The sequence below is a fragment of the Stegodyphus dumicola genome, chromosome 2 (genome assembly GCF_044657685.1).
Source record: "Stegodyphus dumicola isolate Sdum_Otavi_A_Nest chromosome 2, ASM4465768v1".
NCBI classification, from domain to species: Eukaryota; Metazoa; Arthropoda; class Arachnida; order Araneae; family Eresidae; genus Stegodyphus; species Stegodyphus dumicola.
Window position 1 is genome coordinate 261,963,524 of NC_140769.1, and position 14,332 is coordinate 261,977,855.

The following is a 14,332-nucleotide window of genomic DNA, read 5'->3' on the forward strand; positions in this document are numbered from 1 at the left end:
ATTCATGCACTGTAATCTTGGCTAATGGCCTGGAAGATACAAATTAATGTACAAAAATCGGATGCCATTCTGTTCACCAGAAGAAAAAAGGGCATCAACATGGATGTTTAGCTCCAAATGTTTGGAGAATCAATCCCCTGGACCAAGCACACCCACTACCTTGGCGTTATTTTAGATGACCAACTCACATGGACCCCAATCATTACACATATTATCTCTACGTTTCGAGTACGTAAGAGTACACTTTCCCCCTTAATTGCTCGGAACTCGGCGTTATCTCTAGAATGCAAGTTGCTGATCTATAAGACCATTTTGCGGCTTGTGCTTACTTATGCCTGCCCTGTTTGTGGATATGCCTGCCCTACGGCTATTAAAAAGATTCAAGTGTTACAAAATGTTGTTCTCCGTGAAGTGGCTAAAAACCGTTGGTTCATAAGAAACACGGCCATACACCGTGAGCTCAAAGTTTCTGAAATTCAAGTGTATTTTGCCAAACTGGCAAAAAAATTTATGATACCATTAGCAATGTGCATAATCCTGCTATCCCTATTCTTTACTATGACTTTGTAAGCAATGTAAATAAGAAACGGCCTCGTTCGGTACTCAGGCACCTCCCTTAAATTTTGTAAATAGTGTATATATTTACTTAAAAAAAAAAAAAAAAAAAAAAAAAAAAAACCTTAAAATATGCCAAAAAATAAAAAAAAAAAAAAAAATTCTTTACTCTTATTTTTTGTATTGTGCATTATTCTGTGTACCTATATTTAGCAGTACTTTTGTGTCTAGTATATATTATCTGTTGTACTCATGTGTCTATGTTTATAATACATGTTAACTGTGAAGCACTGATTTTGGTGATAAAAGGCATTACTTTTGCGCACTTACCTTGTACATCTCTTCACTTCCAAGCGTCTCGACCGGCTTAGCTATTGGATTCGTTCGGCTACAAAGACTGTTTCAGATTTTCTTTCACATCTTTACTGAACTCTTATGTGATTTTTATTGTCACTCATCCCCAAGTACTTTTGTGGACCGTGTTAAAAAAAATTTCGAACTTTCATGTGTTAGAAAATCGGCTACAATGTTATTCACGGGGTAGCGCCCTGCGCGGGAACCAGCATTGCAAGACGACGCCTTGCCTGAGCCGATGTTGTGGTCATCTCTATACCATAGACTTCATGTATCCCCGAAGGCATAAATCCAGGGGAGTCAGATCGTGGGAGCGTGGTGGCCATGCAGATGGTGCGCTTCTGCCAATCCATCAATCAAAATATGTTCTACCGAGGTGTTCCCGCATAGTGCTGCTAAAATGTGCAGGTGCTCCATCATGCTGAAACTAGATATTTCGGCGAGTAGCTGCTGGAATGTCAACGATCAGATCTGGCAAACATCGTTTCCACAAAATGTCCATAAAGAACTAAGTTAGTGAACAGGTTCATATTTCTTCTGCAACGCCCTCGCCTGAAGCGATCACACTTGCCCCACTCTCCCATAAGCCAGCAAACATTGCCCTCTGGCGGTTGTTGTTTGCATTTTCAGACACAAGCTCCTATGTAAATCTTGTTTGTCATGGTATGGCAGTGCGCCGCGAGCTGAACTTCCGTCCTTAGGATTACTATCGGAATAATATTCAGCCCGCGGAGAAATCTACCACCAGCGACCCACCGCCTCAGGAGAGGCCGGCAGATCATGCGAGCATTTATTGAACGAAATTCAAGATTACAAATACATATGTTCCATAATTAATACAATGTCATCTTTTGCCTTCCGGCTACATTAGGTTCATATTTATACAAAACTAATATACTAAATTTATGTACATGATTAAAAAGGGTGAGCATCCTTGCGGGTATACAACAATTGAAACAGACAAATTAAGCTGGCATTCACAAAGAGAATACAATGAGAATGAAAAACTAAATAATCAATCAATGTTAAAAATCAGAATGTCAAATCACAAAACATTGTACAGAGTTGCATGTACGACAGCATTATAATATAAATCAACGAGTTACACTGAGTGTTACTATAGTATTATCATCAAAAGACAGACAGTAAAAGAAAAACTATATGACCATGACAAGAGTTAAATTTGTAGTAATGTTAAATTTGTACAAAAGTTAAATTTATACTAGAAAATACATGATGAATATGCATAGTATAATGATGACACGCTGATTCATACAAACTGACAGAGGTAAAACAATGACATATCAAAACGTAGCAACTTATATAAATAGTCAGTGCCATATGACATACAGAATACAGAATGATGCATGAGCTATGTGATGCAATTCTGAAGAAGATAATGATTTACAATCAATTTGACGCAGAATGTTGCCATAGTACTATCAACTGAAACCAGTTAATAAAAGAATTCTTTATGTCTATACAAGGGTTCAAGTTGTGCAGAATATAACAATATATTATCAATGGACTTTTAATAAAATTGGCACTACATATGTAAGGATCTTAAGTTTTACTAACGTTTATTTTATTTTAAATCTTTACTACCACTTCTTATTTTCTACTTCCGGCCAGAATTATAAGCGTTAAGGTTTTTATGCAAAGTTTGTCTGGCGAACGCCAAGTATTTAAGTTGTGGCTTTTTGCCAAGCGAGAGAGAGGAAGCAGTGAGTCGAAGCAGGCCGCTTACCTTAGAAGTTACGCAGTTGCTGGTTGCCTTCCAGGCCAGAGGTTTTAATCCTCTTGATAAATTTTGAACGTATTGTAGTGTTCACAGTTCTCTGTACTACATACGCTTCCTGTTAATATAAGGCCAATCTTCCACGTTTATTATTTTAAAGTTAAATTAGAGTTTAGTTCTATTTTTATATTTTACGTTAGACCCCAAGTAGCGGGTCAGTGTATTCCGAAGTACGGAAGTTATTGTAAATAGAGAAAATAAAGGGTTTTGTATACACTTCTTGTGTATCCTGTTTACTTCCAACAGTTTTGAACATAGCTTTAGTAAGCTCTCTGTTCCGAGTCAGGTCCTTGCATGTTCCTGAAGAAGGTAAGAAGGAACATTGACCCTGATACATAAAGTAACATACTAATACAGATGAACTTTCATGAAAATGACTGAGTCACATTGAGATTTACCATTTGTTATTTATAGTCAGTGCTATGTAACACACGGGAATTGAAATAAAACATGAGTTCTGTTATATATTTCTGATTAACAACAGAGTAAAGCAGTGAAACATAAGTTTTATAAATCAGGCAGATCAAGAAAATACTTCATTCTATAAAGGTTTTGCCATGGTATGACAGACCAGCATGTTAAGTCAGGCAAAGATCTTTTGAGACACTATGTATATCGTGGTAACAAATGAAGCACGTACAAGTCATTGCATGACGATGACATCGCAGACAAATATTTTTTTTGTTTTAAAAGTTGAAAATGTACATTTGCATAATGATTTGTGAGCGCAAGAGGGAAGGAGTAATATTTTTACTTTGAATTAATTATTTTTTGCTTTAAACGCAAGAAGGAAACAAGCATTCAGAAACTGAAAATGAGAAGGAAAATTATTGTTAGGCATAGAATTTAAAGAATTATTTTAAACTTATAGAATTAACCATTATTTAATTAAGCTTTTTTATTAAGTTCTAGTGGTAGTTTTCATGAAAAATATAGCCTTAAAAAGATTAGAAAATTAAAGAGGAGCAACTACATAAAGTTACTTATATTAAAATTGTTTTAATTAATTTGTTCAGTTCAATTAAAATTGTTTAATTAATTAGTTCATTTCACGGTTTTGAGAGCAAAAGCTTCTTTTTTACGTTCTCAGCAAAAATTATTAATTAATTCAAAAATAGGAAAAATAGTGATAAAAATATTCCTCATTCCCTCTTGCGCTCACAAATCATTATACGAATATACATTTACAACTTTTAAAGCTTCAAAACCACATGTCTGCGATGTCGTCCCACGATGTTTTAAAACTCCGATGTTTTTGAACTGTTTTGTTTTCGACGAAGATGTTTTATACCGCCATGTTTTAAAACTGCGATGCTTTCTCCTTGCTTCCCTTTCTCCCACGATGCTTTCGTGGACTTCTTCACGACGATTTGTTGCGATAGTTTCCTTCGTAACCCTTTTTTTGTATGTTGATTTCTTATTTATGAGAACTTAATGATCCTTTCAGTAGACTCTTTATCAATAAAAATGGTGAGGGTTTCAGCATTATATTCAGTGTGCCTGCTTAATAAATTATCAACAACACTTATAATTTAAGTTTGAATTTTTCAAGATTTTGGTCTTTTGTTTCATTATCAAAGAATGTATTTATTTCTTTTTGGAACTGGAAAAATCAGTCATGATTTTAGGCAAAAAGTATTAATGGAATGCTTCGTTCTAAAAATTGTCAGAACGATAGAAAGATAATGGACTACCATGTTAAGAAATGTATAAGATCATCGACACATGTAATATCGATAAAAATAATAGTATTTTATCCATCCATCCATTTCTAGTTGAAAAAATAGATTTTGTTCCCTAAAAAATGATTTAATTTTTATAATTTTTTCTCCATTTTCGTCCAATTAAGCACCCAAAGTGTGCCCAGCTTACAAATTGTTGTTGCGATGATTTAAACTGTGTTAAGCGGTTTTCTTCAAATTCATTTTTGAGTTTATAATAAGAGAAACATTTCTTTTTTCTCTATATAAATATAACTTGATGGGTGGTTTTATGATTATTAAATCACAAACTGAAGATTACAGCAGTATTCATGAATATAGCAATTAAATTTTTAAACGTATCATTCACATTACTTACGAAGCTTTTTCCTTTAATAACGTCTTTCTAAATTGGAAAATTATTTTAATGAAGCACATACTTTTTTAATTATGATAGAAATAATTATTTTGAAAAACGTGCTGAAACTAAAAATGTTAGCAGTTTCTATAAATTTAAATCTACGTTTATTAGTTGTATAAAAAGAATTAAAAAAAAACAGTATTTTAAAAAGTAATATTTTCTTTCCTTTCAGGTGAATTAGAGATTCCAAGGCTGTGGGAGTTTATTTCAGAGACAGAGTTCCTGGAACACCCACAGCAATAAATTTGAAAATTTGAAACTGCAATTAAATCATTAATAATGTTATAGTAGATGCGAATTTTGAGAGTTAATCAATATGCTTAAAAATATGAAATAAAAATTGCGAAAGAGAAATGATGTTAACTTGGAGGACTCATGCTTTAATTTTCCTCATAGATTAAAAATATTATCATATTTGTTTTCGTTTTTACATCACAAATTAATGAAAATCTAACGAATCATGTCCTGAGACTGGACAAGACATAAGATGTTCTGAAGCATTGGATGACTTTTCCCGCAGGGTGCCGGCTAACAGAAATCAGTTAAAAACGACAGAAGTTGGCTGACACTTGCTATGCTAAGTTCATCGGATGACTGTTCCCGTAGGGTGCCGGCTAACAGAAATCAGTTAAAAACGACAGAAGTTGGCTGACATGTGCGATGCTAAGTTCATCGGATGACTGTTCCCGCAGGGTGCCGGCTAACAGAAATTAGTTAAAAACGACAGAAGTTGGCTGACACTTGCTATGCTAAGTTCATCGGATGACTGTTCCCGCAGGGTGCCGGCTAACAGAAATCAGTTAAAAACGACAGAAGTTGGCTGACATGTGCGATGCTAAGTTCATCGGATGACTGTTCCCGCAGGGTGCCGGCTAACAGAAATTAGTTAAAAACGACAGAAGTTGGCTGACACTTGCTATGCTAAGTTCATCGGATGACTGTTCCCGCAGGGTGCCGGCTAACAGAAATCAGTTAAAAACGACAGAAGTTGGCTGACACTTGCTATGCTAAGTTCATCGGATGACTGTTCCCGCAGGGTGCCGGCTAACAGAAATCAGTTAAAAACGACAGAAGGTGGCTGACACTTGCTATGCTAAGTTCATCGGATGACTGTTCCCGCTGGGTGCCGGCTAACAGAAATCAGTTAAAAACGACAGAAGTTGGCTGGCACGTGCGATGCTAAGTTGCCATGGAAACCAGCATCTGAAGAGTAAAGAAATAAAGTTATATAAAGGAATGACATTCCCTGCAAGATGCCAGCTAACAGAAGTCTGTGAAAAACGACCAGAAGTTGGCTGGAACATGCTGGAAACGAGCAGGCAAGCTGGTTGCTGCCGTGATTGAAAAAAACGTCAATACCTTTTCTCGGAGAAAGGTAGAGTAATCTCACTTTTCTCGAGAAAGTTGCCGGCTAGTTCAAGACTGTGAAAAATGTCCAGAAGTTGCTTGGGATGCGCGGTGCAGGGTTGCCATGGAAACGAGATGCACAATTGATTGCCACGTTGATTGAAGAATGGAACATTGACTTTTCTCGAGAAAAGTAGATTAATGTCACTTTTCTCGGGAAAGGTAGGGTAATCAGTAATCTGAGCGAAAATTGTTAAAGAGCCTTGAGCCTTGATCAATGATCGCTAAAATGAAGGGTCAATGACCGAAAAACAGAGGGGTGGAAGATGTCCGATCAGAAGACACTTGAGGGAGACCAATTCGTTATTCAAAAGGAGAAAGTGTTTAAATGGCTTTAAAACAATTACAAAGGTGAAAATCGAAAGTTTTTAGTTAGCTACAATTATGTTAATCTGATGATTAAGAAGAAAAAGTAAAGTACGCGAAGAGAAGTTAAGGAGACACACCGTCAGACTGGAGACAGATGAGACACACATGAAGGGCCACCTTCAAGCATAAGCACACATGAAGGGTCACCTTCAAGCATCTTCAAGCATAAGTATTAACTTTATGCTTTCGAGACAATGTATGAATCGGACTTCTTGTTCTTTTGAGATTAAGGATGAAAGTTTTGATTTTCGAAACTAATGGAGAAAAACAAGAAGATAATTGTGTTGTTGTATCTAAAACTTAATTAAATCGTTTATTTTATACATGAAGACCTCGCATTGAATATGCTAGGAAATGCTTAGTTATGGTAAAAATGATATAGGATCAGAATGAGAGAAGTTTGATATCTTTTAAAATTAACACTATAGTGTATTTTAAACTAAATTTCTTTGGAATTTTATTCAATCAATTCTTTTTTCAAGTGTTTGTTCTTGTTGTTGCGTGAATTCTTTTTTGGTCTGTTTTACGAAAGTTTGCTCTGGTTGTCTCACTTGTACTGCTTCTTTATGAAGTGACTTTATTGCAGTTGAAGCCAATTCCCCTTAAACTGGTTTAAGTAATCTTGACTCAGTTCAAGAATTGGATTGAAAATCTTATCCCGGATGTTCTTTACTCTTTTTAATTATATTATTTTATGGTACAGTGATATTTCATCTTCTCATAAACTAACATGTTCAGATTTATTTAAGTAACTATGAAAAAGATTTGTAACTATATTATTTACTATATTTTATATAAATAGGTATTTTCTGTCATCATATAGGCATAAATTAATACGACTGTAACGTGTTGAACTTTGATAGTCTAGTCAAAATTTCGATATTATTTTGTGATTGTTTTTATTTCAGAAAATGATAAAGAAGACAAATATGTAAATTATAAATATAGGAAACTTTGTATGGTATTTTGTAAACTAATAAAATAAATTTCATAACAGAAATACGGTTTGTTTTCTTTAGTTACTTTAACTGAAAACAGGTTTTACTGAACATAAAAATGTAGAGTTGAATGCTAACATACATTATTGTATAAGATAATATAACAAAGTCACCATGAAAGAAATTATGTCTGATTATATCAAAGTATTAACACATTAATGCATAGTTTTTCTAATCATTACAAATTTTGTGGCACGTTACGAGGTGTTTTTGAAGCATACATTAAAACATCATAAGATTTAAAAACAAATTAAGCCAAAATATTATTCAAAATTTGTTTAATTTATTGAAAAGTATAAATTTAGCTGTGTTGTTGCACATATAGAAAATTGCAGCTAGATTTGATAATCGATAATTCTCATATATTAAAATTTTATTTACTTTGATATCAACTTTGAAAGAAATATTGTCTACATTGCTTTCCCATAACAACTTATTAATTCACAAGAAATTATATTCTATAAGTCAGAATAATCATGCATTATAATCTGCGATTTGAGAATGCTATTGACCTACATATTGTTGCGTTTATCCCACTTCTGATACCAATTGTTACGTTATTTCTATACTCTTCTGACACCAATTTTTACGTTATTTTCTTCGTTCACGTTCGTACGGGGTTCGTAGATTTCGAGTGAATAACGACGACACTTGATGAAGTATCGAAACACACTTTATTTATCAATATTAATCATATAGCTTCAAAATCACTTTTACAGTCATCGAACTGTTATAAACACGCTGACACGTTCAGCGACACAGCCTTCACACTGTCAGGCAATAACTGTGGAGACAGCTTCACTGCAAAGCACCCGAGTACAGCTCTCAACTCTGCTTGGTCGTTCTCGGAACTCCACGTACTCTCGAGACTCTCGACGCGATGCACTCAACGATACACAAGAGTATAGGTCTGGACTCAGCACAGTCTAAGACAAAACTCGATGATGCACTAATTTGCGATGCACTAAAAGACTCTCTCGATGCACTCGACGACTAACTCAGCGCTAGACTTCGAGACACTCGCTCAATGACTGACTCGCTCAATGACTGACTATCACTAGACGAGGCACACACTCTGAGACACTCTTCCTGACTGCAGACCAGCACGGTTTATATAGCTTTCGGCTTGTATTCGGGAACATTCTGGACTAAACCGGTAAAAATTCGTTCCAGAAGGTTCTCCAATCATCCATGGTATATCGCCAATTTTGTCGCCAAATGTGGCAATCCTGCCTTTCCTTGCTATTTTATGGCAACCCTAAAACTGCTTAAAAAAGAACACTCATAGAGGCTATGATCCCAACTAGTAATTACACAGCTCTCTCAATATGACTGCATTCTGGAAATGATTGTGTGTCCTTGTGGCCGTCGTTCATACTCCTGTAACAAAACTTTCTCATATTCCATATAGACATGAGCAAAACTGCTCCTTTAAGGAATTAGATTGGAATCGTTCGCTCACTAAAGTGAACCAGTTCTTTTTAACGATTTACCGCTCATTAACAATGACTTTGATGAATGCGTTCGGAACAGGCATCAAGAGCATGAATCAAGAGCGGTGTGGAAATATGGGGAGAAAGCAGAAAGAATTGAACAAGGAGTGGGATCGCTGGAATCAACTCAAACAAACCGGTCTCTCCCCGGACGGTTTTCTTTCAACTGTCCTTTTGAGATTCCTTAAGGGATGTTGGAACCCAAAAATCTTAAAAAAATTGTGATTTCGGATTTCTGCACTTTCAGATTCTCTACACTTTTATCTTTCTAAAAACACCATTCTTTAATCTCTATGAAAATTAGAACTGTAAAAAATCTGGTTTTAATTTATCATCGACTGCTTTGATCAATGAGGATTTTTACATAAAAACGCGTTTTTCTCCAAACGTGGTTTTTTTTATACTCGATGTACCTTTTCTCAGGAATTAATGCTCACAGGTATCTAAGATTTTTATGGCTTATTTATTAGGTTTCCTAATATTTACTAAAATGTGCTTTTTATGAAAGCACATTTTAGTAAATATTACTAAGTATTTTACTATATTTTAGTAAATTAGTAATTACTATATTTTAGTAAATATTTACTAAGAAAAAAAAATTTAACCTTTTTTTTTGTGTGAGAAAGGTGCTAAATTTTACCATGTTTAACAAAACATTCTGTAAATTAGTCTAAAATTCAAAATTTTTCAAAAGCTCATTTCAGTATAATCAGATAGGTATACTTTAATTACACAAAAAAATTTCAAGCGTGTATCTACAGCAGATTTGAGAAAAGTTACATCGAAAATGGCCAATTTAACATTGTCGGTATAGGGGTTGCTGATAGTACTCCTTAAAAACCTTTCTGCATGGAACAACAATACAATTCTGCAATAAAAAGATGCTAAAGGTTAAAAAATAATGAAAACTAAACTCACTTTTGTTAAAGATTATTCTATTTTATTAAACACACACACACACACATAAACGCATACACATAAAAAATAGGTTAGAGACATTTCCGCTAAAATATTAAAGGAACGACTGCTAGGATTTACATTAACAGAAGTCAAATTTTTAGCATGCTTCCCATTCCAAATTTTTAGCATTCCCATGTTTTATTTTCTGGTAGACATGGGAGTTTCGTCCATATTCCCTATTTGGGAAAGTTCAAAAGAAGTCCTTTTTCTTACATCGATAATGTATTTTTGAAACTCCACAACCTTTGCTTCCAAATCAGATAGTAACTTTTGCACCAGTTTGGTGCGTTGGCCTAAACACAAACCACGGCGATTCATAAATTTAGTGCACCAATGTGTTGATGCACGAAACGTGTTTGGAACACCATACTTTTCTTCTTTTGCAAGCTTCATTGCTCGTAAACGTATGCCAGTTCTAGTGACAATGAAACCATTCTGCCAGCACTCTAAAACCCAAGCATACAAGTCATTTTCGAGTTCTGGAAAAGGAGCTTTTCCATGTCGCGACGCCTTTTTCTATTTCGGGATTTTTTATGGCCCCGCGTATAAGTCGACCTCCCACTTTGAAGTCTTTTTTTTTGTCCAAAATATCTCGACTTATACGCGGGTATATACGGTACTTAATTCAACCAAGTATTTATTATTTATGTCGATAAAACATTTCTTAAATCTACAACCTAATTCGAGAGTATTCGAAGGAACCACGTTACATCGAGTCCAACTTTAATCCAGACTAAAAGGCTGACGAAGAATTAAAACCTCGAGTGGAACAGAATCGCTTCAAGAAGAACGTCAACATCCTGTCCCCATTATAATGACGAATAGACATTAGAGGAGGTAGAAAATCATTAATACGTTTTCAAGTTAAACAAGCTTTACAAAAGCCTATATACACTGATGCAATATCACTTATGAAACAACAATATACAGATATAATGTACATGTAAAATCCATGTAAATAACATAATATTTAAGATACTAATCAATAATTACATCCATTTACAAACGACGATGTATTTTGTTACCGAAAGCTAATATGTTTCAGTTCTATTCCTAATTGTAACATCCTGACCACATAATCCAGAACCGAATCGACATTGTTAACAGATGTTATTATGGAATACGAAACCAAATTAAATAAAAATACTCAAGTAGTAAAACTAAAATACAGTCGTTGGAGATTTTATTACCACTTATAGTGTTGTATAGAAATGAATAATATAATAATGAATAATGCAAATATAGATAGAATATTGACATTTGAACGAAAGATTTTGAGAAGAGTTTTTGGAAGAGTAAGAGAAAATGTAGGATGGGGAATAAGATGTAAGTTTTAGCTACAGCAAAAATTTAGGGAACGAAATACTATAAAAATCACTAAAGCCTCTTAACTAAGATGCCTTCTAAAATTCCAATTAATAGACTTAATATACAGATATAGAGATTAATACCCAGGGAAGAAATTGACATTCCAAAAGCCTAAGGGAAACAGAAGCTTACGGACGAGGTGGCTAGACAATGTGGAAAAGTGATTAGAGAGCGTTGATGTCAATAGGTGGAAGACTGCAGTGTTGAATATGTCAAGATGACGGAAACTGACTGAGACAGCCTTGACCGAAAATTGACTGCAGATCGTAAGAAGAAGAATAAGACTACATTATCCTTCCCCTGGTGCATTTTGGTAATTCTTGCAAGATGGCATTTTAGATGTCCTGCGTCATCAGATTCTTGAGCTAAGCAACATCACCTCCTTAAAACTATACTAGTCCTCTGGGCATTTCGGTCTTCGTCTATTTAAACATTCACTTTCCAAATTAATTTCATCGATTTTGGAATAAATTGGCATCTACTAAGTCTATTAATTGGAATTTTAGAAGGCTTTCTTACCTCTACCCGATACGAAGCTTTTTAACGCACCAAGGCAGGCTTCACTAGCTAATCCATGAACGATATCAAAATGAACAGCTTTAACAGCAACATATATAAAAATACAAAGAAAACACCTATTAAAATTATTTGTTCTACCCAAAAAGGTTTTTGTGCTAAAAGGCCCATCAAAATCAACCGCTGTTTTATCAAATACCCTTGAAAGAGTCATTTGAGCTCATGGTTAAACCTACGATTATTTGCTAGATATAATTTGCATTTACCTTTAGACCAGTTACACATTTATGCAACAATTTTCTTATAACACTTCTTGTCCTGACCATCCGTAATCTTTGTTCTAATGAAAGAAAGAGTTCCTTTTGCACCTATGTAAAAATACAAAACACAATAATGATTAACAAGATATAAGAACATATGATTATTAGGTAGTAATATGGGCTGTTTCTGATGAAACCTCAGCGAAGAGTTTTTTAAGCGTCCACCAATTCTTAATATTCCTTCAGAGTCTGGAAATAGGCAAAAATTTACCAAGTTACTAGCATGTGGCAAGGGTTTCCCTTTTTTAAGCACTTTTCTTCAGGAAAGGCCTTTGCTTGAACTTTTTCTACATTGCGCATCAAGGCACGGGAAAATTCTTTATTTGAAAAACACAAACTTTTTCACAATGTTCTGCATTTTATACACGGCGTAAACAACAGGTAATCACTTTTTGAATTTAAAATTTGATGAATGATGAATATTTAATATATCAAAACTATTTAATCGTTGTACAAATTCATTAAATACAATGGCCACGTCACCACCTTCAACTGTTAATATGGAAATCAGACAATGCAGCAGCTGCAGCCAATGGATAATATTCTTTCTCAAACAGGCCTAATTGTTTTAATACTCTAGTGGCCATGCGTGAACTTCTACGTTTTGTGATTACTGGACCTAACAGATACAAAGAGTAAAAAACTCGAGCAATTTCGGGCAAAAACAACCGTTCCCTGGTATGCTTCTTGATCTTCATCACGGAACAACCGGTAAACACTTAAAAATCCATCGCGATTCTAATTATAACCGTGTGCAAACAACTAATTAAGAAAAGCAGAATTAGCAAACTATACAGAAATGGGTAATTTTATGAAATTTATTCCCTCGTTTTTTTGCAGAATATTTTTAACTTTGTAAAAAGAGTTAAAATACGTTAAAAAAACGATTTGGTCAGTAAAAATTGCAGTTCGAAATCTGCAATAATGTTAGCAAGAAAATGCCATTTCGAAGAAAAGCATGCAATACTGAAAGAAGAATTTACTGTAATAAGTAGAGTATTTTTATTTCCTTGTACTATGTAAAGGAACTATTGTAACTGCGAAAACCTTTGCCTATATTTCAAAGGAAATATCCACTTAAACTGATTTTTTTTAGCTTGACGTTTGTATTTACTCACAGTATAAAGGACGTTTTCCCCAAAACGGATTGCAAAATGGATTCAAAAGAGATTTTTTTTGGATATTTGTATGTCCGTATGCCGTACGTATGTATGTACCTCGCATAACTCAGAAACGATTAGCCGATGAACGTTGAAATTTTGTATTTGGGACTACTACAACATCCAGTTGCGCAACTCTGTCTTCAATTCCAATCGCCCATATCAATGTATATGTTACCGTGAAAGACCGAAATTGGAGAATGTCGACTTTCACTGGAGAATGTCAACATTCATCAAATACGTCTGTGAAAGATCGAATATTTCTTTACATTCTTGTACATTCAGACCCTCACCGGTGTATGTCGACAATCACAGATATGCTCTGGTTAAGTCGAAAAGAGAGGAATATATGTACACGCTGCCATTCCAAAAGGAAGTGTTCCACAAATAAATGCAGTTGTAAAAGCAAGGGCCTCTTGTGCAATTCAAAATGCCATAATAGTTTAAGTTGTTGCAATAAATAAGATTTGAATCACATAATTTGGTAAGTTTATAACTTCTATTATTTTCCTTTCTCATTTTGAATGTACTGTGTGTTTTAAGTTCTTATATTCTTAAGTTCTTATTCTGAGTCTCAAGTGCGTTTTTTCGTGAATGAATTACGGAGAAGGAAATATAATATTCTTATATGTTCAACATTCACTATTAGTACATGGTGAATGTCGACATTCACCGGTGTAAGTCAGAAATGAGAGTATTTGGAAAATATTTCGGACATACACCAAGCGACTATGTGAATGTTGACATTCACCGGTGAAAGTCGACATTCTCCAGATTTCGGTGTTTCACCGTAACATATATATGTAATAAATTCAAGAGCAGAAGCAATGACCAGGAAATTGGGGGCGAATGCAGATTAAATCTTCAGTTTTATTTTGAGCAACATGTTGCGGCGACAATCAAGTTGGCATAT

General features: G+C 34.6%; 1 protein-coding gene across 1 annotated transcript in view; it reads left to right on the top strand.

Moving 5' to 3' along the window:
- The window catches only part of LOC118195936 (uncharacterized), a 51,832-nt gene extending 44,234 nt beyond the window's left edge, over positions 1-7,598 (top strand). Inside the window, exon 13 of the mRNA XM_085812098.1 lies at positions 5,001-7,598. Coding sequence (XP_085668224.1) covers positions 5,001-5,071 — 71 coding nt within the window. The 3' untranslated portion in view covers positions 5,072-7,598. The remainder of the gene's footprint in view (positions 1-5,000) is intronic.
- Positions 7,599-14,332: the final 6,734 nt, after the last annotated feature.